Source organism: Ambystoma mexicanum, chromosome 6p (genome assembly GCF_040938575.1).
Source record: "Ambystoma mexicanum isolate Mex_15411 chromosome 6p, UKY_AmexF1_1, whole genome shotgun sequence".
Taxonomy (NCBI): domain Eukaryota; kingdom Metazoa; phylum Chordata; class Amphibia; order Caudata; family Ambystomatidae; genus Ambystoma; species Ambystoma mexicanum.
Genome location: NC_090935.1, coordinates 612,775,446 through 612,801,766, shown reverse-complemented (window position 1 = coordinate 612,801,766; position 26,321 = coordinate 612,775,446). Strand labels below are relative to the sequence as shown.

Here is a 26,321-nt window from a genome sequence, read left to right as displayed (position 1 = left end):
CGAGCACCTGCCAAATTCAGCATGGAGCTGCCACCAGCCCATACCCTAGGGGCACAGGGTTGTACCCCCACCCATGGGTGCCATAAGGGTACCCCTTGGGTCTGTACACCAAACCAGAAACAGGAAGAGCTGCACTGTCAGGAGTCCCAAATGGACTCCTGGGCAGAAAATAATACAAAACACAATGGAAAAGGACTACAGGACAAGGACAGGGAGGCCCTGTCCCTCCAATGCATTTCCAGCATCACACTCACTCTCATCCTCTTCTTTCTCTGAAGCCAGCGCAAGAGACATGAGACTTCTGCTCACATGTGGAAAGGCTTGAGCCTGTTAACATGGAATACCTGAGGGGCTACCCCAGGGACTCCCATGTCAACCAGATAATTGACTTCGCCCATCTTGGAGATGATCCTGAAGGGTCCAGTCCACTTGTCTGCCAAAGCACTAGGCTTGGTAGGCTCCATCACAAGGATTTCCTGTCCCGAAGTCCAGTCCACTTGCGAAGCTTTAAGGTCATGCCAGTACTTATTCAGTTCTTGGCTGGCCTTGAGATTTGCTGTCGCCTGACCCATCATCTGGGTCATCCTGCGTCTGAGGCCTAACACATAGTCCCCCACTTGCTTGGTGGGACCTGGAGGGGTGGCCTCCCAACCTTCTCTGATCAAGGCAAGGGGCCCACTCACGGGATGTCCAAAGAGTAACTCAAAGGGGCTGAAACCAACGCCCTCTTCAGGTACCTCTCTGTAAGCGAATAGCAGGCATGATAGGAGGAGATCCCATTTCCTCCTTAGGGGCTCTTCCAAAGCGCCTAGCATTCCCTTGAGAGTTTTATTAAATCTCTCAACCAGACCATTGGTCTGGGGAGGGTAAGAGGTGGAGAACTTGTAGGTTGCCCCACGCTCTTTCCACATGGTTTTCATGTAACTAGACATGAAGTTGGATCCTCTGTCTGAGACAACCTCCTTAGGGAATCCAACATGGGTGAAAATGCCCAGGAGAGCCCTGGCAACCACATTGAAGGGAATAGCCTCAGGGTACCTGGTGGCATGAGCAACCAAGACCAGGATGAACTGATGTCCACCTGAAGTGGGAGGGTCAAGGGGACCGACAATGTCGATGCCCACCCTCTCAAACGGTGTGCCAACCACGGGCAACGGCTGCAGTGGGGTAATGACACTGCCTCCCGTCTTGCCAGACAACTGGCCAGTTGGGCAGGTCCTGCAGTGGGACTCCACTTCTACTCCCATCCGAATTCAGTAGAAATGGGCAGAGAGCCTCTGCTCAGTCTTCTTGGTACCAAGATGACCAGCTAAGGGCACCTCATGCGCCAACTGCAGTAGGAAGGCCCTGTAAACCTGGGGTACCACCAACCTCTTGAGAGCACCAGATTCAGGCATATTGGGCTCACTAACAAGGCGCTCACCCTCCCACTAGATCCGGAATGTCCTAGGCACTTCTCCTTGTCCCTGGGACAGGGCCTGTTTCCTCAGACCTTCGAGAGAGTGGCACTCTCTCTGTCCTTTACAGAAGTCCGCCCGTGAGGGTCCCCCTTCATCCAACAGGCATTGAAGGTCGGGGTGGTCCTCCGGGTTGAGAACCTCTCCCACAGGAGAGTCTTCTGTCTCTTCTCCCTCAGGAGTTGAGTTTGGGTTTTCCACTGGACCCAGCCCATTCGGGGCATGGATCCCAATGGGTGCTGTAGGAACAGCAGGAAGAGAGGAAGCCTCCTTCACAGAGGTGGCCTTCTTGTTCTTCCTTCTTCTTGCCTTAGGCTTCGCCTTTGGCTCGGGTACCTGACTCACAGCCAGACCCTGTGTCACCTGTGACCTAGTGACTGCAGCAGCAGTCATGGGTAGACCATCCGAGATCAACCCCAACTCTACTAGATCATTTCCTAACAGAATGTTAGCAAGGACATTGTCCTGAACCAGGACAGGAAGCTTTGCTGTCTTGTCTCCAATCATGAGTGTGACTAAGGCTACAGGTGATAATTTGGGAGGCCCACCAACTAACCTGGTGGTTCTCAGAGGAGCACCTAAATGGTCCTCTGGCTTGAGCAGGACACTTCTCAAGAACCTACGGGTGTTCTGTGGGATAGTCGCCAGTACTTCTGCGTACTGGTCCCAGGCCCCAAGGGACACTAAGGAAATCTCTACAGGAGCCCCAAAGGTGATTCCTGTAGAGGAGGGGAGGACAGTGGCCTCTACCTCAGACATGGGGTAATGATAGCTCAGGCTGACAGCCTGTACTCCAAGTGCTTTTCCTTTACACTTGGAGTCACTCTTCTTGTGATCCACAGCCCCACATTCCCAATAAGTGCCAGGAATGCTGGGTACGGTACTGGAACCACTGGGAGCCTGCTTTGCAGCAGGTGGACCACATCTCTTATTCCCACCCACAGATGATTTATCCCCACTAGATTGTTGGGTCTTGGGAGAGGAAGGTTTTGGTTTACCCGACTGTGGTTGCTTCTGGGACTCCTCAGCTTTCTGAGAGGTCCCCTTTTCTTTGTCTTTGTCCTTCCCACTGGAGTCCTTAGGAGACACCCGGTGGGAGACCCACTTGTCAGCTAGCCTGGCCAGCTTAAAGGGATCCAAAATGTTCTGGTCAGCAACATACTGACGCAGCTCTGGTGAACAGGCTTCAGATAAATGCTCAAAAAACAAAAGGTGGGACAATTCAACAAAAGTTTCACCTTGTATCCATCAATCCACCCCATCATGTTCATGTGCGCAGCACTCACCCAGTCTACCCAAGACACATTCCCTCTTTTCTTAAAATCCCTGAACCTTTTAAGGTATTGGGTAGATGTCTCTCCAAACTTGGCAACCAAAGCAGACTTCATGCACTCATACTGACCCCTTTCTTCCACACTCAGTTCCAGAATACAGTCATACCCAGTCTGAGGCACTCTGCTTAACAAACACTTAGCCCAATCTCTCTTATCAACATCCTGAATTCGACACACGCCATTTCAAACGCTTCAATCCATTGGACGATATCTGAACCCTCCACAAACACACCAACCAAATCTTTCATAAACTTGGTGGCTGGGGACCTGACACTCTCAACGGGTTTAGCTGAAGTCTCCACTCTAGCTTTCTCTAGCTGGATTCTCTGACATTCAAAGTCCTTGTCTTTGAGTTCAAGATCCCTATTCTTGAGTTCCACTTGCTGTGCCAACTCCTCTTTCTTAAGTTCAGCTTCTATTGCCAACTTGCAGTATTCAAAGGCCAATTTCATCCTTAATAACTCAAGTTCCACGGAATTGCTGAGGGTTGGAACAGAGGCAGCAGGAATGGTGGCATTCCCAGAAACAGATTCAGCAACATCGCCAGGGGCAGAGTCCTCATTGGTTGTATCCCCCCCATTCAAGATTTTCACCATCAGTCTGGTAGTCCACCAGGGCAGCTATCAGCTCAGCCCTAGACCTATCCACAAAGTCAAACTCCCTGGCTTCACATGCACTCTGGAGAGCCTCTAAGATCGTCCTTGTCAATTTACCATTTGCAATAGACTCCATTGTTTGTAATGCAGTTATCTTGTACACAACTAAAACTCAATTTAACAAAGTGCAGATACTTTTTAAGTGGCACGGTTATACACTGATTCTTAAAACCATAAGCATCCCACTTCTGCAACCAGTGTAAAGACTGGGGGCGGGGGGGTCTGTACTTCTGCTCTCTATAAGGCAGAGGAGAGGCACAGAGGACCCCAGCCAAGATTCTCTATAGGGTAGCCCTGGTCGAGCAATCAAGGCTTAGCTTCTCAGGAGGTTATGCAGGCTGGTTCGTAAGTACACCGTAGTCCCCAATCCCCCACAAATGAATGTCCACACACTGTATTAGTTAAAACATAGCCTTTATAAAATTAAGTTCAAGGTTATGTACACTATCACAATAACTCACTTTGTGCTCTGCAAATATATATAGTTCTAAGTGGTACCACAATTATTATTAGATTCCATTAAAGTGCATCAACTGTACTCTGGTTAAATGTCACACAATTGATAAAGGTAACCAACAATAGACCTAAGAGGAAAGCAGTTGGTTTAGAACAATTGGCAGAATACTAGCCCCTACCAACTAGACACAGTTCTGTGTGGAGATCCCCCCACCTGGGCAATCTGTAAAGTAAAGATATATCACAAGCCCAGTCCATATATTGTTCTATACATCCTATTTCCTTCTATAAGGTTTCTACCACCCCAATGTACCTGGAATAGCAGAGTTCGACAACGAGACGTTGACGGATCCTCCTTGAGCGGCTCCCTTTAAAGCAGGAGCCACAGATCGTTGAGATCCCTCGAAGAAAGTGAACTCTGTGTCGAGGCAGCAGCTTCGGTCCCATCGGTGCTCGTCGACGACGGAGTGAAGACGTCCTGCAAGGAAGAGGCGTGCGGGGCACCTTGATGTCGATAATTCAGGACCGCAAAGAGATTGTGAAGAACTGTGGCCCAGCAAGGGCGTCGAGTCGTCGGGCTCCCTACGGTCTTTGGGTGACGGGGAAACTCACCGCCGGATGCTCCTCGGTGCGTCGACAGCCTGGCCTTCTCCGGCGGGATAAGGCAGGCGGCTGTGCGGACGAGCACATCTGTGAATCATTCTGGGCAACACGGCTTCGACGGGCCTCCAGCGGTTATGCGAACCTGCAAACCCTGGTCGACGACGGTGGACGAATGTCCGGTGCTGATCTTTGTTCTCCTCGGCGGTCCCAGTCTCTGCGGTCGGCAGCCTTTCGAGGGTCTGACTTCCAGGGAGCTTCGACGAAGTTAAGTGGTGCTCGATGGTCCCTCGCAGCACGGGAATATGGCGCCTAACCAGGACCTCTCTTGGATCAGTCCCGACGGCTTTTGGATTTCGGCAAAGGGAGACAGCAGTCAAACTTCTTCTTCAGGCTCGGCTTCGAGATTAAGCTTCAGTTTCAACTTCAGGTTCTGAACGATTTCTAGCAGTGATAGCCCCCCAAATATACTAGTTGATCTGTCATTCATTCTGCTGGGTCACACTAAGGCAACCAATCACTCCGAAGGGCATTCAGCAGTCAGTCAGCCAATCAGGTATACATTGCATTCATTCCATTCTCCTCCCTCTCAGACACTCACAACAAGGAATGTGTATTGGGACAAGTACCCAGCCATTCAACACTACAAACTGCATTCATAACAGTTTTGGGCAGGGCTGTCTCAGTCATTGTGTCAAACACCAGAAACCAGACATCCACAACAAGATGTGCATATTGGTCACACACTCCATTCACCAAGGTCCCACCCACAAGGTGTACTCACAGCATACGGTAACTGGGAAGGCTCCAGCCAGTCTGGCCTAGACTTCACAGCAACACCATATATGGAACTTACAGCCAACAGCCAGTCAGGGGGAAGGGACAGAGTCAGGGCTTCCCAGGACTTTGGGAAAACATGGTAAGAGGCCACAGGGGCCATCTTGTTTCCTATCAGGAATCAACTGATTCAACTGATTCCAATGGCAGGGCTTGGGTATCCCAAAATGGAGGATACTCAGAGCACCTGTCAAATTCAGCCTGGAGCTGCCACTAGCCCATACCCTGCTCTGTGGGCCACACACAGGCGCCCAAAAACATACACTAGGGGCACAGGGTTGTACCCCCACCCATGGGTGCCATAAGGGTATCCCATGGGTCCGTACACCAAACCAAAAACAGGAAGAGCTGCACTGCCAGGAGTCCAACATGGGCAGAAAACAATACAAGACACAAATGAAAAAGGACTACAGGACAAGGACAGGGAGGCCCTGTCCCTCCAATGCATTTCCAGCATCACAGTGACTGGGACTAGGTTTTTACTAAGTGGGGAGCAAAAGGGGTCGATGGGAACACAAGACGGGTTGGCAATGCAAAGGATGGGTTCTAATTCAATAGGAGAGGAAGGATTTTGTATTTGATTATAAAAGAGGTGGGGAAGGTGGTGGACAGAAGGAGGGAGAGACAGGAGGGCTGTGAGTGTCACAAATACTACAGATTTTAGAGGAAAAGTAGAGAGCAAAGTCATTGGCAGAAAGGGAGGAGGTGAAGGATATTGTTTTGGGAGCTGTGAGCAAAGATTGGAGAGTAGATGAAATTTGCTCGGGTGATGTAGAAGGGAGGAGATTAGGTTTTTGAAGTAAGAGGATATGGCCAGTGCAGAGGTTAGGGCAGCAAGGGTATTTTTGTAGGCTAGGTTTAGGGAAGATGTCTGTAACTTGTAGACAGAGTGGTCAAATAGTAGGGATTTAAGTTCAAGTCAGGTTGCTAAAGAGGGCTTGGGAAGGTTAAAGTCTCCGACTGAAGTATCTCAATGACAAGGGTCAGATCAGGGAAGAAGGAATTGAGAGCACCACGGGGGTCAATAGAGAGTCAGCACAGTGAGAGGAGTAGGAGGGAGGAGTTGAATAGTAGTTGAATAGTAGTGGCATTTTCAGATAGAGGAGCAGTGTAAAATTGAAGTCAGTGTGGGGAGCTGCTAGTGCAGAAGGGTAATAAGGGAAGATCCAGGTTTCTGTGATAGCAATAAGTGAAAGTTGAGGAAGATAAGAGTCAAAGTGTTCAGTGATATAAGAAGATTTGTTACAGAGGGGTTGTGCATTCCAGAGGCTAAGTGAACGAGTGATAGGTGGTGGGAGTAGCAGGTGTTCTGTGGTAGGCGAGGGGGATACACGAGGTTGAAGATCCTCTGAGCACAGGTGTGTCTTATTTGAGGAGTGTGGGTGCAGGGGCGAAGGAGAAAGATGGTGAGGCCAGAGACTGATGCAGAAGTTATACCAAGTTGAGGCTGAAGTCTATGAGAGAAAGGAAGGAGACGAGTAAGTAAAAGGAGGAATGGAGCGAATTCCAGATGCATGATGGGGGATATAAGGAAAAAGAAAGTGGAGACAATGAAGAAAGCATGCAGCCAAAGAGAGAGCGAGGGGTTAGGTTGGTGAGCGGAAAGGGAAGGGGAGGACGGATAGCCTAGAAGAAGCAGGTGCAAGTTCTGTGTTTGGCTAGAATGGGGTTATAGGTGACCAAAAGACAGGTAACAACCCAAACCCTCAATGATCCTTGGTACTGTGAGGTAACAGAAGCTCTTCTGTGAATGGTTATAATATACATATCATATTGCAATAACATAGCACGTGTGCCATTCAACCATGATTCTCAACATGGCTTTGCTAAATGTATATCAGGGTCTCTTTCACTGAAGCGTTAGTGTAACACCAAAACTCCAGAACTTGACTGAAACGTGTTGGTAAGAGTTGGAAGTCAAGCGAGGTAAGAGCAGTCATGAAACAAAGTATAAATCAATAAGACAAATGTGCCATATTTGAGGGATTCAACTCTTTTTTCCTGGCCAACACAATAAAGGTATCAACCTGTGACATAAACTAGCATGATGGCTTCTCTTTGGAAAACAAGCAACACCAGATACAAGTTCCTCTTCTCAAAATTCAGCAGTCTAACAAGCTTGGGCCCCTTCTGGCAATGCTTGGGTTGTTTCACTTACTTACTGTTTAAGGGATGCTTAGGAATTCACTTCTTCCCAATTGTCTAAAGGTTGCTGTTTACTTTCCTGTCCATTTCTCCCTGGCATCCTGCTCCAGGGGTTGTGCGCTGTCGCTGACAAGATCTGAGTGACCTCTGGTTTTGGCTGGGGGGTCCCCAAAGCTAGGGCTCAATACTCCTGTTTTCTTTCTGGTTGGCTGGGTCGGAGGGAGGTTCCTGTAGCGTTTGTCTAGGGGTGGTCTTACTACCACTTGATCTCCTTTCTGGCAATTCTCTTCACATCTTTGCAGCCAATCACATTCATTAGCGACACCTCCTCTGTTCCCCTTCCTTTTCTACTACTGTACAGTTCCTCATTCTGAGCTCCTGTGACATCCTTGTCCTTTTCCCTCTGTTTAATGTATATATTCAGCCTCTGGTGAAACTGATGCACTCTTTTGGTTTTCGGTGTTATCCATATGCCGATGACACGCATATCCTGGTGTGCCTTTATCTGTCTTTTCCGTCTTCTGCTGAGCGTTGCCGTTCTTGTTTGTTGGCCATCCATCATTGGGTGGGCAACAACTAGTTTCGCCTTAGTGGTGAAAAAACAGATGTGCTAATAGTTGGTTCTGCCCCAGAGACTTCGCCCTGGTCCTCAGCATTTTGGCCTGATGAACTCGGCCCTTCTCCAGCATGGGGTCTGGCAAGGATTCACATGCTCATGATCTCCCATCACCCACTGCCCGGGCCTCCCCTCCCGACGAATTTGGCTATTTTCACGTCATGATCGCCAGGGCATCAGAGCTTTTCCAGCTTTGTCCCGAAGAGCCGAAGAAGGAGGGTTTCCTCTACCAACGACGGGAGGCCAAGAGGAAGACTGTCCTCTCAGTACCGTTATCTGGGACGAAGGACTGTCGCTGCTCAAGAACCCGTCCACGGGTCCTGCGAAGAGGGACCGGTATGAGAAGAAGTACCGCGTCCCAGATTCTGCCCCAATGTGCCTCAGAGCTCAGCTGTCTCCGGATTCAGTGGTCTCCGCAGCGGCCAAGAAGAAATCGGCAGGGGTGACGGGATCAACTTCCACTTCCCCACCAGACGCCGAGGGGAAGAAGCTGGATGCCATGGGACGACGAGGCATCAGAGCAGCCAACGCCTTTGAAATCATGGTGCGCTACGACAGGGAGCTGTGGTTCAAGATCGCTCCCCTCCTGGATTTCCTGCCAGACGACAAGAGGGCAGAGGCCCTTGAAATCCTACAGGAAGGCGAGGTGGCGTCGGGCCATGCCATCACGGTGGCCATGGACATCGCTGACACTGGTTTTCGACAGATGGTCAACAGCGTTTACCTTACCCAACGCGGTTGGCTCAAGGCCACCGACCTCCGGCAGGACATTCAGACCAGGGTTCTAGACATACCCTTCGACGGGAACAACCTGTTCGGCAAGGCAGTGGACGAGTCACTGCAGGCCATCAAGGCGGACACCGAGATGGCCCGGGCCTTGGGTTCTCTCCGTCAACGACGGCCGCCCTTTCGGACCTCCGGAGGCAAGTCTCAAGGTGCCTCCAAAGGATTTGGTGGCGGTTCCTCGTTGTACTGCCAAGCGGCCTGCTCATCGTCGCAGGAGGCCTACAGAGGCCAAAGCAAGACCGGAGGACGTTGTCGTCGCCAAGGTGGCAAGGCCTCAGCGAAGCAAGATTGAACCGGCAGTGATGTCGGGTCCCCACCCAAACACCACGGTGGGAGGCTGGCTGGCAAAATTCGTCAGCGCCTGGGAGTCCATCTCCACTGACCGTTGGGTGCAGGACGCTTTGGCCCACAGGCACACTCTGGAATTCCAAAGAAAGTGTCCCCGTCTACCACCCGTGGCCAGAAAGGAAAACCACGTGCCACAGCTACTTCTGGAGGTACGAGCAATGCTGAAAAAGGGCACGATAGAACTCGTCCTGAAGAGGCTCCAGGGCTCCGGAGTATACTCGTGGTACTTCCTCATCCGAAAGGAGACCGGCGATTACAAACCCATCCTGGACCTTCGTCGTCTAAACAAATACATCAAGTCCCAGAAATTCCCGATGGTCACCCTTCAGCACGTGCTGGGACAGCTGGAGGAGGCCTACTTCCACATCCCCATACTCAAAGGACATTGAAAGTTCCTACGATTCGTGGTCCAAGGGCGACACTAACAGTTCAAGGCCCTGCCCTTCGGAATGAAGTCAGCGCCCAGGGTCTTCACCAAGTGCCTGGCACCGGTTGCGGCACGACTGCGCCTGCAGGGGATCCACGTTTACCCCTACCTGGACGATTGGCTTATCCAAGCAAAGTCAACGGAACTCACCGTCGATCACACAGTGAAGACTGCTCACGGATTTGGGATTCTCGATCAACTTCACGAATTCCCACTTGGTACCGTCGCAAGACGCTCTGTTCCTGGGAGCCAGACTCGACACAGTAGCGCAATTGGCTTCGCCGTCGGAGGAAAGGACGAAGGCCATCCTGTGCAAGGTACAACGGCTCTTGACTATGGACATGGCCAGGGTGAGGTCCATCAAGTCCCTACTCGGCATGATGTCATCGTGCATCTACCTCGTGCGCCTATGCAGGTTGAGGATGCGACCACTGCAGGCGTTCCTCGACGCACGTTGGATGCACGCAGTGGGCAGTTTCGAAGACAAGATCTCCCTCAACAAGACGTTCCGCCAAGCAATCCGGTGGGGAGGCAACTGCGCGCCTTTAGCGGCAGGTATGGACTTCCAGACCCTGACATATCAGGAGACGGTGACGACGGACGCCTCCCTGGAAGGATGGGGAGCGCACACTGGAGATCTCAAGGTGGTGAGGGTCTTCACCGACAACACCACCACGATGTTCTACATCCAGAAGCAAGGGTGCACCAGATCCCCAACCCTATCCAAGGAAGTGCAGGATCTGTGGCACTGGGCCATTGCCCACGGGATGTTCCTGGTACCCTTCCACCTGGCAGGAGTAAAGAAAACATTTGCTGACTCGTTCAGTAGGGAGCTGCGCTCGTGCCACGAGTGGGAACTCCGGCAGGATCAAGTGGATCTGCTATTCCGACAAAGGGGCAATCCCAAGATATATCTATTTGCGACCACGACGAACACCAAGTGCCGGAGGTTCGCCAGCAGATTTCCCCAGCCGGGGAGCATGGGCGATGCATTCTCCTTCCCCTGGGACGGTCTGTTCCTGTATGCGTTCCCACTGTTGCCGTTGCTTCTGCGACTCATCGCTCAACTCAGACGGTCCCGGTGTAGGATGATCCTCGTTGCACCAGCGTGGCCGAGGCTGATATGGTTCCCAGACCTTCTGGACTTGTCAGCATCCCACCCAGTCAAACTGTCGACAGACGCAGATCTTCTCACCAGGGAAGGAGGGGCCATCATCACGACCTGGGATCGCTGAACCTGCAGGCCTGGCTCCTGCAGCACTAGAGTTCGGAGGCTACGATATCCCGGCGGACTGCAAGGAGGTCCTTGCAATGGCCAGGGCGTCCTCGACTCTTAAGTGCTACGGGCTTAAATGGAAGAGGTTCTCTGTCTGGTGCCGTGCACAGAAGATCAACCCTCTACGGATTATGGCCCCTCAAGTGCTGCCGTACGTGCTATCACTGGCCAAGGCGGGGCTGGCACATGCCTCCATCAAGATCCATCTGGCGGCTAGCTCCCGCTACACCAGAACTCCGGAGCGCTCGTCGCTTGTGGTCTCACCGCCTAGTGAAGGAGTTCATGAAAGGACTGCTGCGCTCGTCCCCACCGGAGAAGGCCCCAACCCCTGCGTGGGAGCTAAACGTGGTGCTGACCAGACTCATGGGGCCGCCATTCGAGCCTCTGCATTCGGCACCGTTGAAATTCCTATCGTGGAAGACAGCGTTTCTTGTGGCCATCACCTCCGCACGACGAGTGGGAGAGATCCAGGCCCTCTCCTGTAAACCTCCATACCTGACATTTCACGAGACAAGGGTAGTGCTGAGGATGCACCCCTGCTTCATGCCCAAGGTGCCGTCGGACTTGCATCTCAACGAGCCCTTGGTTTTACCTATTTTCTTCCCGTCGCCTTCATCGCCGGCTGAGAGGACTTTGCACTCGTTGGATGTGGCTAGAGCGCTGAAGTTCTATGTGGACCCCACAAAGAGTTTTTGGAAGACATCACATTTTGGACCTGTGAACCAGGGGAAGGCCCTCTCGAAGGCTTCCATTTCCAGATGGCTCTCTGGCTGCATCATGCACTGTCACTGGTTGGCAAACTGACCGTTGCCCGGCCGTCCGAGAGCCCATTCGACCAGAGCGATCACTGCTACCACGGCGTTCCTGTCAGGTGTGCCCCTGTTGGACATATGCAGGGCTGCTATGTGGAGGTCGACACACACCTTCACGAGATTCTACTGCGTCGACCAGGATTCCAGGGAGGAGTCCAGAGTCGGCCAGGCAGTGCTGCGCAACCTGTTCGCTTGAAGGTGAGCCTGGTGAGGAGGTAAGAGATGCTTAATGTTGAGCTGTTGAAATGCTTAATGTTGAGCCTTGCCACCTCCCGTGGTTGTGCATGTGTGTACTGCTATGGATTCTTGAATTCATGAGCATGTGAATCCATGCCAGACCCCATGCTGGAGAAGGAACAAGTTACTTACCTGTAACTGTTGTTCTCCAGCAGGGGTCTGGCATGGATTCACATGCGAACCCTCCCTACAACCCCTCTGCGGCTCTTCTCTTGGTCCTATTACCACTTTACGTCCTACCAAATCTGAAGATGGCTGCCAGAGGAGGGGCTTAGGTAGAGGGCAGTCATTGGCTGGGGGCAGTATGACCCAGAGCCCAGTGATTGGTTATTAGTAGAAAGACAGTTCAGAAACGAAACTGAAACTGTTTTTTTTCTTTACCGAGGATTCCCAGCCTGACAACTGGGAATATTCATGAGCATGTTAATCCATGCCAGACCCATGCTGGAGAACAACAGTTACAGGTAAGTAACTTGTTCCTTCCCACTGCCTTTCTCTGGGGTTCAGAGGTTAAGAACTTGGAGGTGAAACTCTGCTTCGTTGTCCATGCAGGCCCAGGTGAGCCTGTGTGCCAGTCTGTTCATTTTAAATTGCACATCTTGCGTAAAGTTCTTCCTTATCTTCCTCTTAAGCTTTGTCCTCAGGTTGTATCCTCCGTGACGTCAGGCACATTGGACTATTGCAACTCCCTTTATCTTGCGCAACCAGCCTATCTTTTACATTGCTTGCAAATTTTTCAAAACTTTGTAGCTAGGCTAGCTTTAGGTGCCTCCCGCTACTCCTTGCCTCGTCTATTCTGAACACCCTTCATTGCCTGCCAGTGTCTAAGAGGATCAAGTTCAAAGCCCTTTGTATTGCACATCAGGCTTTTTATAAAGTAGGGCCTGCATATCTAAAGGTGAAATGATTGAGTATGTTCTCTCACGCTCTTTCTGATCGGCTACTGCCTTGAGTATCTCTGTTCCGCGTGTTAAGTATTCTAGGGTAGGAACTCGTTCTTCTCAGTTGCTGCCGCGCAACTGTGGAACTCCATCCCGTTATTCCTTTGCGACATTTCCAGATCATCTGCCATTTCGAGATGCCCTCAAGACTGTCCTGTTCTCAGTCTAACTACTCCTGCGTAGGTTTCTTTAGCTCCCTCAAATTTTATTACCTCAAGGCCATGATGCCCTAGCTGGTGAAAGTTGCGCTTTAGAAATGTTTTTAACGTAATATAAAATAACAGTTATAGGCTAGCATCTTCCACCCTCAAAACATATGTCCGAACTTGTGAGCATGCCTCTTGAAAGGTTAGATTGGAAGATTAAAGTGGCTACGAGGCATAAAATCAATACAAGTGTGTAACATGTAGTTTTTCTGATAGAAATAGATTGATTTGCCATGCGTTGAATGATGAGGTGGATTTTCAAGGCAAACCTCTAGGTCGACGTCTAGTAGGAAGTGCAGTCCTTGTTTAATTTCTGTGATGGAAACCTGTACTAATGCACTCCTAATGTCCATACGGATACACATGAAGCTTTGTTTTTATGGTTGGCTAGAAATGTATTGATGCGTAAAGCGAATTGGTGCAGTCTTGGCATGAATAATCACTACTTATGTACTGGCTCTGTATTTTGGCAGGATCAGTAGCAGAACAGACATTAGTGTCTGCAGATATTAATAGTAGGTGGTGGTGTTGGATTTCACAAGGGCTGATACATTTAGGGCTGAAAAAAATGTTCTGTGGAGTTGGAACAAATCGTATTGGAGGCAGGTAAGCACGCAAGCAGGCTGATGTTGCCTTTTGTTACCAGAATTATTATTTTTCTGCGATTCAGCCGCAGCCAGCCTTTGGCTATCCAGGAATCAACGTTGTAGGTATCGGAAGAGTGACATTGGATGGTAATTGCCAGTGAGAGCTGTGTATCGTCATTTTGTGGTTGGCAAGATAGGCCACTGTTGGGAGCGATTAGCAAAAGTAAAAATGCATGTATGTGCAAATGTAGAAATGGCAGTGGACTGCCTTGTGAGGGCTATCCTCCCATTGATTAGAAATTGCACCTTAGCATTTAAGGATGGTTGTTTGATGTTATAAAGGAACAGCATTAGAACCATTGCACATTCTAAGGCATCACTTTCCAGATATGTTTGGCACATTGCTTTCTAATACGAGTTAGTTATTTAACATACTCCTCGAAGTCTCAGTATGCCTTATGCCGTAATGATCCATGGTCCAGAATCCGAGCACATCTCGGATATAGAACAAGCCATTTCATCTGAGACATTATTCTTGCGCAGTTTTTCAAAGCTGGCATTTGCACTTCTTCGCATTCTTCCAGTAGACAGACAATGGATTTACAAACCAGGGCACGAGATATTGTATTGTTTTTTTTAATTAAATTATTTTTTCAACCCTGCTCCCTCAATTATTTCTGGATATTGTTTTGGATATATTTTTGCTGCAGAGAATGTACCATGGACAGAGAGAAATGCTTGCTTAAGATTTTTCAATCACTTCTAAAGCAGTTGGAACGCTTAAATAACATTTCCCAAGCAGTGATTTGCATTTCTCTTCTAAACATTCTGTTAATCTCTTAGAAAATGTTCACCAACTGTTTATTGAGCAAATTTCCATTTTCTGCGACCAATACATACCTGGGTAGGGCTTAGTAAATGCCTAAATAAGGATTTTTGTTTAACAGATTGCCTGGTTAGTCATTGCTTGGGTATTGCCTTTCATTTTGACTGCGGTAGGAAATCTAACGCAGTGGTTGTGAGAATTACAATTAGTTGTATCCTGAAGTACTCTTACAAGCGTAGGTCAGCTTCTGCAGTAACACGATGCCCTAATAAGTATGGAAACTTGGGGATTTGGCCATCTAGTAGAGCGTTAAAGGGACCGCCTAGCTAGCGTGCATTAGATTGAGGTGCTCATGATGAAAGATGTGATTTTGTTGTGAAGTTATAAATCTGGTGAAGCAAGTAAGTGTGCTTTATTCTTTCACAAATATCTCAAAATCCATCTGGCTGCCATATGCAGGTGTAAAGAAAGAAAATACAATGAACCACCTTTTATTGATATTTCTGCAGGCAAACCTCTAATTTCTGGTAAGTCTGTTCATGATTGAAGGCTTGTTTTAATTAGAATGTATTGGTTCTCTTGCAGACCGGGATTATCGACTCAACAACAACCAGCTTCCAAGAAAGCAAAACCAAACAATACAAGGAATACCATTGATAAGTTTTTCAAATGACCAACTGGGATAAGTTCACATTTTGGTATTAAGGATGTTCCCTATCAGGAATGAGGAATAGTTTGATGAGCGATATATACATTCTTTCTTACCTAGTCAAAACGACTTACAGAACTGAAGGAGCGGGGGAGCTAATTGAGCCCATTATTTTACAGTGTCAATTATGTTCCGTCAAGAACTGTTTCAGATCATCATGGTATTGGACGGAGAACACAAATGCCACAGTCAACAGAGCTAAATTCATCTTGTAGTGAGTTATGCCATGTAAATCCAATGTTGCTACATGTGTGGTGACCCACAAGTGGTTTTACAAGGGAGGCTTTTGGACCCTCAGCCATGTTTAATTAATGTTATGTATATACATCTATTGAAAGAGAAGGCAGCAACTGTTGTTTTACTTGGTTTAATGAGAGGACAGGAGTGCGGGCACTGCAAAAGCGGAGATCTCATGCAGAATTATTATGTCATTTAGCAATGACATTTTATTTTTAAAAATGGAACCTTTTTATATATTATACAAATATACGTATATCTCTTTATTATAAAAAAAAAGATTGCACTTGGGATTTCTCTTAAGAAACAAATATATTATTCCCTTATTTCAGTTTATTTAAGCCAAATGTTTATTTATTTAGTAAGGTATATTTAAAAATTGAATTAAGTCTTATTAAAAATGTGCAAATTTTTAATGAACGGAAAATGTGCAATAAAACCTGGTCATAGTAATTGCCTATGCTGTATTTCCAATCTTTGATGTCTCCCCTGCACCAAAAATGAACCAGAGCTATTGACTCGCTGTGAGAATACAATTATGTACTGATTGATTTCTAGGAGTTGTGGCAGAAGTAGAATATGATGTTGAAGTACTTGGTGAATTTTTCACTAAAGGTTATCATTATTATGTTTTCAAATGCAATGTTTCTGCAAGAATTCTGTTAGAAGTAGATGACCATATATATTGTGGGACATTTATACCATCATTCAGAATGAAGGAAGATTGCCCTAGGACTCAGCCCAGTCTTTGCTGTGTTTTGTGTCTATTTCTTGAGCATTGTAGGCACTGTGCATAATCACCATCCTATCCTGTGAAGAAAATATGGGGAGTCCCTGCAATGAGATTGATTAAAACCAGGACCGTCTGGGAGGTGAATTGGCTTCTGGTGGACTGCAATGAATTATATTAAATATCATAGGACATTTTGAGGGGGAAGGTCAGTAATACTATTGATTTAAAACCAGGGCAGTCCAGGAGTAGGAAGTGAACGCAGTGCACTGCAATGAACTATTTTAAAGTCGAGGGGAGTTCAGTAGAATAATGCAGGTCCGGGAAAGGACACTTGCATGCAAATTGTATGGCATGGCAAAAATAGGCCCAGCTTGAGGTGGTAAACACAAACAAACACTGACAAGAATACGAGGGTGAGCTCTGAATTACATAACTTAGCAACAAATCCTGAGCTAGATTTCAACCTCAGGAAAATTGAACCCAGTGCATCACCGTATTTCCCAGCGGGAACGTTTGAAACAGGTGCTGATATTATGGAAACCTCTGATAGGAGCTAAATTAATAGAACCCCAGAGAGATGAATGTTCACAAATCTTGTGCCTACAATAGCATGCAACCCTGTCAAAACACTCAATGATTTCCAACATTAAAATCAACCAAGGATTTATCAAGAAACAATGAATGTATGCATCTACATCTCACACCTTTGAACCCATACTGGAAGCTATCATTTCAGTGAGATTGCCCCTTAAGATGCTTTCCCCCAACTCCTGTATGTTGGTGTGTACGAGGATTGCGCACCTATGACTGTGTAAAGATTAACCAAGTGGAGTGGGACACTCACCTGTTGCACTACAGGCTTTTTTCAATGCTGTGAGAAACCAAAGGGCGTCTCACTTTCTAGTACTGGGGATCTCTCTCTCAGGTGGCTAGGGCACGGCCATCGCCTTTGGATCCAGACCCTGGGAGTGGACCAGTGCGGGAGGATCACCTGGGTGAGGGGTCTTTGGGTAGTGAGGGAGAGACAACCGATGGTGAGATGCGGTATTCCCCTCTTTCCTGTAGCCAGGCCCCATCCTATTTTATAGGCTCCTCCGACCTCCCAACTCCACCCCCTTTTGTTTACACAAACACAGGACCGTGGAAGAGGGCGACTGAGAGTAAAGAGGCTAACACATACACATCTCATTGGACATATCCCACTAATCGGGTCAGGCAAAGTCAGGCACTTCACTTTAATCACATGCATCTGATACCCATTAGATATCGCCACATAAAAGGCGGAATATGAAGACACACTGTGAACAAGGTGGAACACGAGAAGGAGCAGAACTTCCAGGGCGATGGCGAACCTACTGGAGCAGGACGACCGATAGAGGGATTAGAGCAAAGGGTAGGAAAACTCTGAAGATCCCCAGCATGAGGTAATTGCTTCCGGGAAACCGCAAAGGAGATGTGGAGAAAGCCAAATTGCAGACAAAAAGAAACCTGCATTGCATTTCTAGGATGCCAGCGACACTCCCGGGTGAACTACAGAGTTGGGGAGGCGAGGCCAAGCCTGTGGTATTAACCTTGACTCGTGAATCAAAGCCGCAGAGACAAGAAAGTAACGTGCACAACCGATGAGTTAGTGAAAGATATGAAAGGCCGGTTTTTTGTCGAGCAAAGATTGAAGCCGCAACAGTGTATCTCACAAGTGAAGGTTGCGCACATGCTGATGAGACACGAAAGAAAGCTAACAAGTGATGAACTTTTAAGTGGCTGATAACTTTGAAGCCAGTGATACAGAGTAGCGGAGTGGTCCGGCGAAAGGAAGTAGCCCACTCGAAAGTCTCTGTGAAATGTTTTGTTATAAAGCGGCAAAGTGAACAAACTCTGAAATCCGTAATGGTCAAGATTAAGGGGACGTGAAAAGGTGAATGTTGAAGAGAAAGATTTCTTTGAAATGTTGTGCTTATGGTATTGACCTACCAAGACCAAGAAACACTGGGGCAAATAACATAACAGTGTGAGCTGAAGAGAAAGTCGAAGTACTCCTGCGGAGGTCTATGGTAGAAGCCTGACACAATCGAAAGTCTTCAACATCAGTAAAAGGTCCAAGCCCGACTGAGGGAGACCAGAAGTGTGATAAGTTGGGGGAAGGGAACCCCCAACGAATGTGCATTAAGCGTGGGGAAGGGAACCCCTGCACTGCAAGTGCTGTGATTGCGAGGTCCGAGCCTGGCTGAGGGAGACCTATGTGAACTGTTAAAGCTTTGAAAGGTCCGAGCCCGGCGGAGGGAGACCTACGTGAACTTTTTGTTGAACTGTGAAAGAACTTTTGGAACGCTGGAATAAGTGACTTTAACGTGAACGGCCAGGCGGGCCTCGATTCACGTTTTGGACAGCCTTTGTTTTGAGAACAGAGTGTGCAATAGAACCTGAGTCAGAGTGTGCAATCCTGTCTACGGTAGCCGCCTTTCTCCGTGCTGTCCAATGTGGGGAGGAGAGCTGACGCAGTCACCTTGATCATCTATGTTATAAAACTGATTTTCCTTTGCATTGTTCCCCTTTACACACTTTTGTATGAAAGGCATTGGGGTTTGTTAGTGTATGCCATTTTGATTTGACAAAGATGGACTAGGACTGTGTTATCTTTATTATTTGATGGTAGGGACTACTCTCGTCATAGCTGTAGGGCAAAGGAGGAGTTTCTCCAAACCCCAAGAATCTAATAAAGGTTTTGAAACTTGTAGCTCTTGTGTCCGTGTCATACTTTTGATGCCATGCCTCCCTTACAATGCCCATGGGGAAGGTTACTTGTGTCCCTTTGTTGGAGATTGAGTAGGATCTGGATTATGAGCTTCAATTAATTCGCTATATGCTTCTTCTAATATGTGACCCAAAACTCAACTATAAAGATCTTTTCTTTTATGTTGATAAAAGAAAGGATGCAGAAGTTTGCAAAGTGTCGTAGGACCTGTAGAACATAGAAAGTGGGTGGCATGAGCATGACTTCCTGAGCAGCCATTAGCTAATGCCCTGCAAAACGAAGATGCTTCTTTAACCTTTATTTCCAAAGGATAAGGGTGTACTAGAGCTTTTGCAATACCACGCAAAATTACAAACTGTATTTCAAAGGTAAGGCTTTTGGCTAATGAGTATCACTCCTTAATGAACACAGTTGAGCAAAATGTAAATCATCTTTCAACTCACAAATAAACTGAAGTACGCTATACCTATGAAATTAGGGAAACTGAAGGTCAGGAGGAAGATATGATATGATCAAGCGTGGGGGTGGGAAGTGGATGTCAATGGGATAAAGCATGAAGAATCAAGAGTCAGACATGGCAGTGCAGTTGTAGTAGAGTGTGTGACACACAAATGTAAGAAGCATGTGTCCAAAATGTATGATTAAAATAATCATAAGAGTGAATATAAATGGGCTTAATAGACTTGGGGCAATAAAAGTAAACTTGTTGAGAAATTAGTCCCATATGTTGTCTGACTCATCTATACTTGTACCGCCAATTCTCACAGCTCTTTCACAGCAAGGGATGCAATTCTTATTCACTTGACAGGGAGGACTGCAATCTGTGTAGTGATAGTGCCATGGCTACCTTAGAGAAACAACTATTCACATTAGGTAGTATATACAAACTGAATGCTGGTCATTTGGGTTTTTAAATACCTTTGCCTGCAAGGTATCTATTTGTAGAGTCCATATTTTTGGGTGGTGAGCTAAACAGTTAAGTGGATCTAGCTGTGTCTTGTGCACATCGCACAGATAAGAGAAATCAATTGACTCTTAAAATTGCAAGAAACCTTGAATTAGTTGACAGCTTTAGGTTATTTGAATTTAACACGATTACACCTTTTCATACACACACGAGTTTAAACCATATACATTTGGTAAAGGTCTGCCAAAATAGGCTCTCATAATTCAGAACAGACCAGCTTCCCATGACTACACCAAATGATTGTACTGTACTGACGAGAAGCCTTGTTGTGCCTGTTCGGGCCGAGACATGCTGTTCTTCAATGCTAGAACCTAAAGGTAATATATAAAATTCAATTTTTATAGTTTTATTGTTCCTATTTTCGCTGTTTTCTTTAACAAGTCCCAGAAAATGTAAAATAAATATAAGACACGGGGGGGCGCTGTTGCGCTCGACGAAGATGGCCGCCTGATTCATTGCTCCGACCCGTGTGGCACTCTCTATCTGTAAAATCTCCTGTTTGCCCCGATACAGCGTATAGCCGACCCCCGGCGTGGGTCACTGACCGGACTGGGAGTCTACCACGCGAGTTTTGCCCGCCAGCCCGCCGCGTGAAGGACGGAGGCGGTTGCCCTCCGGCCTCCGTGCTCGGCTCCAGGAGTTCCCGCCCAAGCTCCGCGACCTGCGGCCTACTGTGTGGGGGAGGGGTGCCCCACTCGCCTTGCGCGGCTCGCTCCAGCTTGGCCCGTACTGCACAGCGGCCTCTTCCTCCTCACCACACTGGATTCCAGAGCGACCCGCTCCGCCGCCCCGTCTTGGGCGGTGTGGTGTCTGAGACCCGAGTGTGCATCGATCCTACCCCCGGATGGTGAGTGGCCCTGGCCCGATATCCTCCGCGCCCACTACACAGCAGCGGACCCTGCCCTCTTCCTCCCGGATTTTGGAAGCTTGCTTCCCCTTCCCTCCTTCAGCCATCTGGGGTTGGCAGTCGGTCTGACCACCTCCGTTACGGTCACGGAGACAACCGATCCATTCGACTGTTGGGCCTACTACTGCGATTGATCCAGGGCCCCGGCCCCCTCCACTTGCTTCCAACGACCTGCACCGAGCGCCACCCTTCCTACTGCCTCATACAGGGTTGCTCCCCTACACTACTTCAACACAGGCTCCTTGTATCTCTCCGGCTGCTCATTGTTTCTTGGGTCCGGACCCCCTGCGGAATTTTTTGAAAACTTCCTAGGCCCTCCTCCGGTTAACTTGCTCCTGCGTGGTTTGACTACCCCGGCGTGCCTCCGGCGGGGACGCCATATTTCTTCCGTCCTGGCGCTCGGCTCGGCCTCATACGCTGCCTGCTTGATCCTGGAACCTGCTCTGGCCACCATATCCACTCTCCTGGTTGGTGTCCGGGGCTTAAGTTTATCCCCCCTCCGGCGACATGTCGACACGAACCGGCAAGAAGCAATCCTCCATCAATATTTTCACTAAACCCTCGGTGGGCCCCGGGGCAGAGGCATCTACACAGGACTCTTCCCCCTCACCCGCGCCGGAACCATCCGATTCCCAGAAGATGATGGAGTTTATCCGTGAGGGGTTCACCACAATTCATAGCAAGCTGGATGATATGAATGGCACGATATCCTCCATTAAAGCGCATATGGAGAGAACTGATGGTCGTGTGACCGAGATTGAGGAGCGTGTGAGCACCGCCGAAGACGGCCTAGGTTCCCTCCGTGCGGACGTCTCCATACTATCCACCCGTGTCACCGAGGTGGAGAAGAAGAACGAGGACCTTGAATCTCGTTCGAGGCGCAACAACCTTCGCATTGTCGGGGTGCCAGAGGACGGTATACAGGAACCCATGGAAGACTATGTGGAGGGTATGTTGCTCCAGCTCCTTGATTCCCCAAAACTCTCCCCGCAGTTTGCGATCGAGAGAGCCCACCGTTCACTCACGGCAAAACCCAAACCTGGTGCACCCCGACGCCCGATCATAGCCAGGGTCTTAAACTTTCGGGACCGTGATGCCCTCCTCAGGGCGGCGAGGGCCAAGGGGGACCTTCTCTTAGGCGCGGCCAGGATCCATCTATATCCGGACTTTTCGGTGGCTGTTCAGCGGGAACGCAAGACCTTCCTGGCGGTGAAGAGGAGATTACGTGACCTCCAGGTGAAATATTCCATGTTATACCCCGCTAAACTGCGCATCGAACATGCAAACCGCGTTTACTTCTTACGCTGCCCGAGGAGGCCTCCAGGTTCATAGATGAACGCTTTCCCGGCTGAAATGCTCTTGCAACAGACGCCACTACTGGCTCACTACAGCTCAAGACATTTGTTCAACGGATGCCCTTATATCCTGCCCCAGTACCTACCTGTTCCTGTGGCATCCTGACATTACCTAATGTGGTTCCCATGAGACCACCTGTTCGCACCTGTAACAAATAATGTTGTTATCTTTGATGTTTTTCACTACTTTTGTTGCTCCCAGCTCATTGTCCTAACTCTACGTGACCGGGTTAACCCCGTTAAATTGGTTCATTATATGTTTACCATGCCTGCCCCTTCCCCCACGGGACCCCCCTTGGACGGGAATTGATATTAGTATCGGGCATTATGGTTATCCTAATATTGCCTCATGGTTCGGAGCATCGCCGCCAGGCCGCCTCGCTGGCCCCCCAGGCGTTGATGCCACTGTTCTGGTTTTGATTGTTGGGCTATAGGGTGATCATCCCTCTGTTTGGGGGAGGGATGTGGGAGGGGGAGGGGGAATGGGGTTATATGTTAAAAAAAGCTTGGTATTCGCAGAGAAGGTTGAGTCCGAAGCACTACGGTCCCGTCGGCGATACAGATCTGCCCGCACTTTGAGCCGACCATGGGGGGCACATTTCCATCCACCCGTATTCCTCGATGGCTACCCCTGGAGGGTTGAGTGAGGAAACTTTGACATTTATGAGCTGGAACGTACGGGGGCTGGGTAACTACAAGAAAATGAGGCTATTACAACTTCAGGCCGAGCGTCACGGGGCTAAAATCCTGTTCCTTCAGGAGACGCATGCATGCACAGAGTATTGTGACAAATTCGCTAAAACATGGGGCCCACAAAGGTACTTCACCACCTACTCTACCCAGAGCCGTGGGGTCATGACCCTTATCCACAGGAGCCTTGATTTGTCCCCACTGCTACGATAATTGATCCCCTGGGCAGGTACATGCTTCTCCATGGCACCCTACAAAATAGGGAAGTTATCCTGCTAAATATATATGGTCCCAATATAGACGACCCCGACTTTTACACACATCTTATAACTCTCCTGGATGGCTTCCCTCTGATACCGATTCTCTGGGGAGGCGATTTCAATACGATATTCGACGTGGATCTTGATAGATCTGGCTCCAGACCCTGTCAACTCTCCAGAGCTGCATACACTGCGCTTTCCTCCCTTCCTCGCTTAGCCCTGTTTGACGCTTGGAGGTTCCTCTACCCCAACTCCCGCTCTTATTCCTCGGTTCACGACTCCTTTTCCCGGATTGATGGATGGTTGTTATCCGATGATCTGATGAAGACCGTGTCTGGTATGGCAATCCTTCCTAGGACTCTATCGGATCACTCCCCAGTGACTGTCACCCTATGTTGGGGTCTAGACCGGGGCCAAACCAGATACCGGAGAATGAAACCACTTTCTCTCCTTGAACCGGTCTTTAGTTCGGAGATGGGGTCGGCGATCGAGGAGTTCTTCGAGATCAACACCAACACCGTGTCTTCACAGGCCACCCTATGGGAGTCCTTTAAGGTCTATATCAGAGGCATTGCCCTTTCCAAGGAAAATGGTATCCTCAAAACTATTCGTAGGGAAATCGCTGGAAGCGAGGCCACATTATCTGCGTTGGAGGCCCAGTACGCTCTAGACCCAACCCCGGAAATCCTTGCGTTAATTGGCACGGAATTGGACACCTTTCGCTCGCTCGCAGACCGCGAGCTGAGGTTCCTTGATAACCCCGGTCGGGCAAGGAGATATGGTGAGGGTGAACGTCCTAGCCGTCTCCTAACTAGACTTCTCCGCCGTGAGTTCGGTGCCCCACCTATTCCCGGAATTGAGAGACCTGACGGGTCCCTGGCCACCTCCCCTGGTGATGTCAATACCGAATTCCTTTCCTTCTATCAATCCCTATATGCACACTCAGACAACGCCGCTATGGCGGAAATAGATGCTTACCTCGATAAGCTCCCCCTCTCGGCCCTCTCTCCCGATACCATCGGGTCCCTTGAGAACCCACTCACCCCTGAGGAGTTCTCGGAGGCCATAGACTCCCTATCTTCGGGCAAATCCCCAGGTTCAGATGGTATACCAATCGAGTTTTATAAGCACTTCAAATCACTCCTACTCCCTCGTCTGGCAGCACTCTGGGAGGAGTCGGTGGAGGCAGGTCAGCTCCCCCCCTCACTTCGCGAAGCCACCATTACAGTCCTGCTAAAACCTAATAAATCACTCAATGCGGCTCTTACCGTCCGCTTTCATTGATCAACTGTGATGTCAAGATTTATGCCAAGTCACTCGCTCTACGGCTTATCCCCTTCATGCCACATATCATTCATCCGGACCAGTCGGGATTCATCCCGAGCCGCTCCACCTCCTTGAATTTGAGACGCCTTTTCAACATTACAAGTAGAGTAAGCCCAGGTGTACACGCGGTGGCCGCGACTCTTGATATGCAAAAGGCCTTTGATTTGGTCTCGTGGAGCTATCTCTGGCGAGTACTTGACAAATGCAAATTTGGCCCCACCTTTGTCTCCTGGGTCAGGCTGCTGTACTCCAACCCCGTGGCCAGAGTCCATACCGAGGGCCGTTGTTCCCCCCTTTTTTTCACATTGCCAGGGGCACTAGACAGGGTTGCCCCTTCTCACCCCTAATCTTCGCGGTGGCAATGGAGCCGTTTGCTGACATGCTTTGCCAGAACCATTCGCATAGGGGTCTGCGTACAGCTGGCTCCTCAGATATAGTCTCTCTATATGCTGATGATGCTCTCCTCTATATTCGTTCCCCTGAAGTTAACCTGGCCTCAATACTGGAAGATATTGCTCTATTTGGACGTATCTCTGGTCTCACGGTGAACTGTTCCAAATCAACCCTCTTTCCGCTCACTCCCAGTACACTCCCACCTCCCGATACCATGGGATTCGCATGGGCCCAATCTAAATTTACTTATTTAGGCGTAGTGGTGTCCAGGCACACCGAACGGGTCCTGGAGGAAAACTATCAGTCATACCTTGCAAATCTTACAATAAAAATACAGGGCTGGAACAAACTTCCGATCTCATTGGCGGGCAGGATAGGGGTACTGAAGATGGTGGTACTTCCCCAACTACTGTATAGATTTGCCAATATTCCGCAATGGCCGGGAGCTGACTTTTTTCAGGCGCTGACACGCACCCTAAACACCTTCCTCTGGCACTCGGGCGCAGTCCGCCTTAAACTCAAGACCCTCTCTGCCCCCATGGAAGCCGGCGGCTTTGGGGCACCAGACTTCCTTAGGTACTGGCTGGCGGCACAACTCCAACATACTGCACAGTGGTTCAATACTCTGGACCCCCCTCCCCACGTCAGGCTAGAGAGACTATCAGTCAGTGACCGTGACATTCGATCTCTCGTGATCACACCTATGCCAGTGATATCAGACTCACTGGACCCAGCGGCATGCACATCCCTGGCCTTATCCAAATCTTGGCAAATACTGGGCACCACCCATCCCTTCCACGGTAACCTCCCAATCTGGAATTTCCTCCCGGAAGTCCCACGAGTCCCACCCTCTGTAGTTCGTTCTTGGGCCGAGGCGGGTTATGAATTGCTGCGTGACATATTCGAACAGGGTAACTTCATTGAGTGGCCTGACCTCCCGGCTTCCCTCAGACGGAGACCCTCCGTTTGGCTCCAATATTCGTCCCTCCGTAGAGTACTCAAGCACAAGTACACATGCTTCCCAGCACTGCCTCCCAGCACTGCCTCCCGATGAACCTGCAATCACCGAACTAACCTCACCCATCCCCTTGAGGGGCAAAATCTCGAGACTATACACTCTGATTCAAACCAGATCGCCCCCTACATTCCCCAAACTACGGCGCTCCTGGGAGACTGATCTCGGCCTCGAGGTGACCGATGAGCGCTGGGCCCATATGTGTTCACGTATCCAGGGTGTCTCCTTCAACTCCCGATTCAAATTAATTAAATTTAAGGTGCTTCACAGGTACCACTACACCCCGACCAGGCTACATCGCATCTCGGGCGACTCCTCCCCTAGGTGCCCTAGGTGTGGATATGTTGATGCTGATTATATCCACATGATATGGTCTTGTCCCCGACTTGCTCAATTCTGGACCTCAGTATGCTCTACTATGTCGACTATC

The 26,321-nt window shown here is 49.1% G+C and overlaps 1 protein-coding gene across 6 annotated transcripts in view; it reads left to right on the top strand.

The window, feature by feature from the left end:
- POLK (DNA polymerase kappa) overlaps nt 1-18,960 on the top strand; it is a 1,714,815-nt gene extending 1,695,855 nt beyond the window's left edge. For 5 of the 6 annotated variants that reach the window (XM_069627465.1, XM_069627464.1, XM_069627466.1 and 2 more), the window contains one exon: nt 15,133-18,960. In XM_069627465.1, coding sequence (XP_069483566.1) covers nt 15,133-15,220 — 88 coding nt within the window. In that variant the 3' untranslated portion in view covers nt 15,221-18,960. The remainder of the gene's footprint in view (nt 1-15,132) is intronic. The other variant, XR_011280653.1, reaches the window with a different exon arrangement.
- The last annotated feature ends 7,361 nt before the right edge of the window (nt 18,961-26,321 follow it).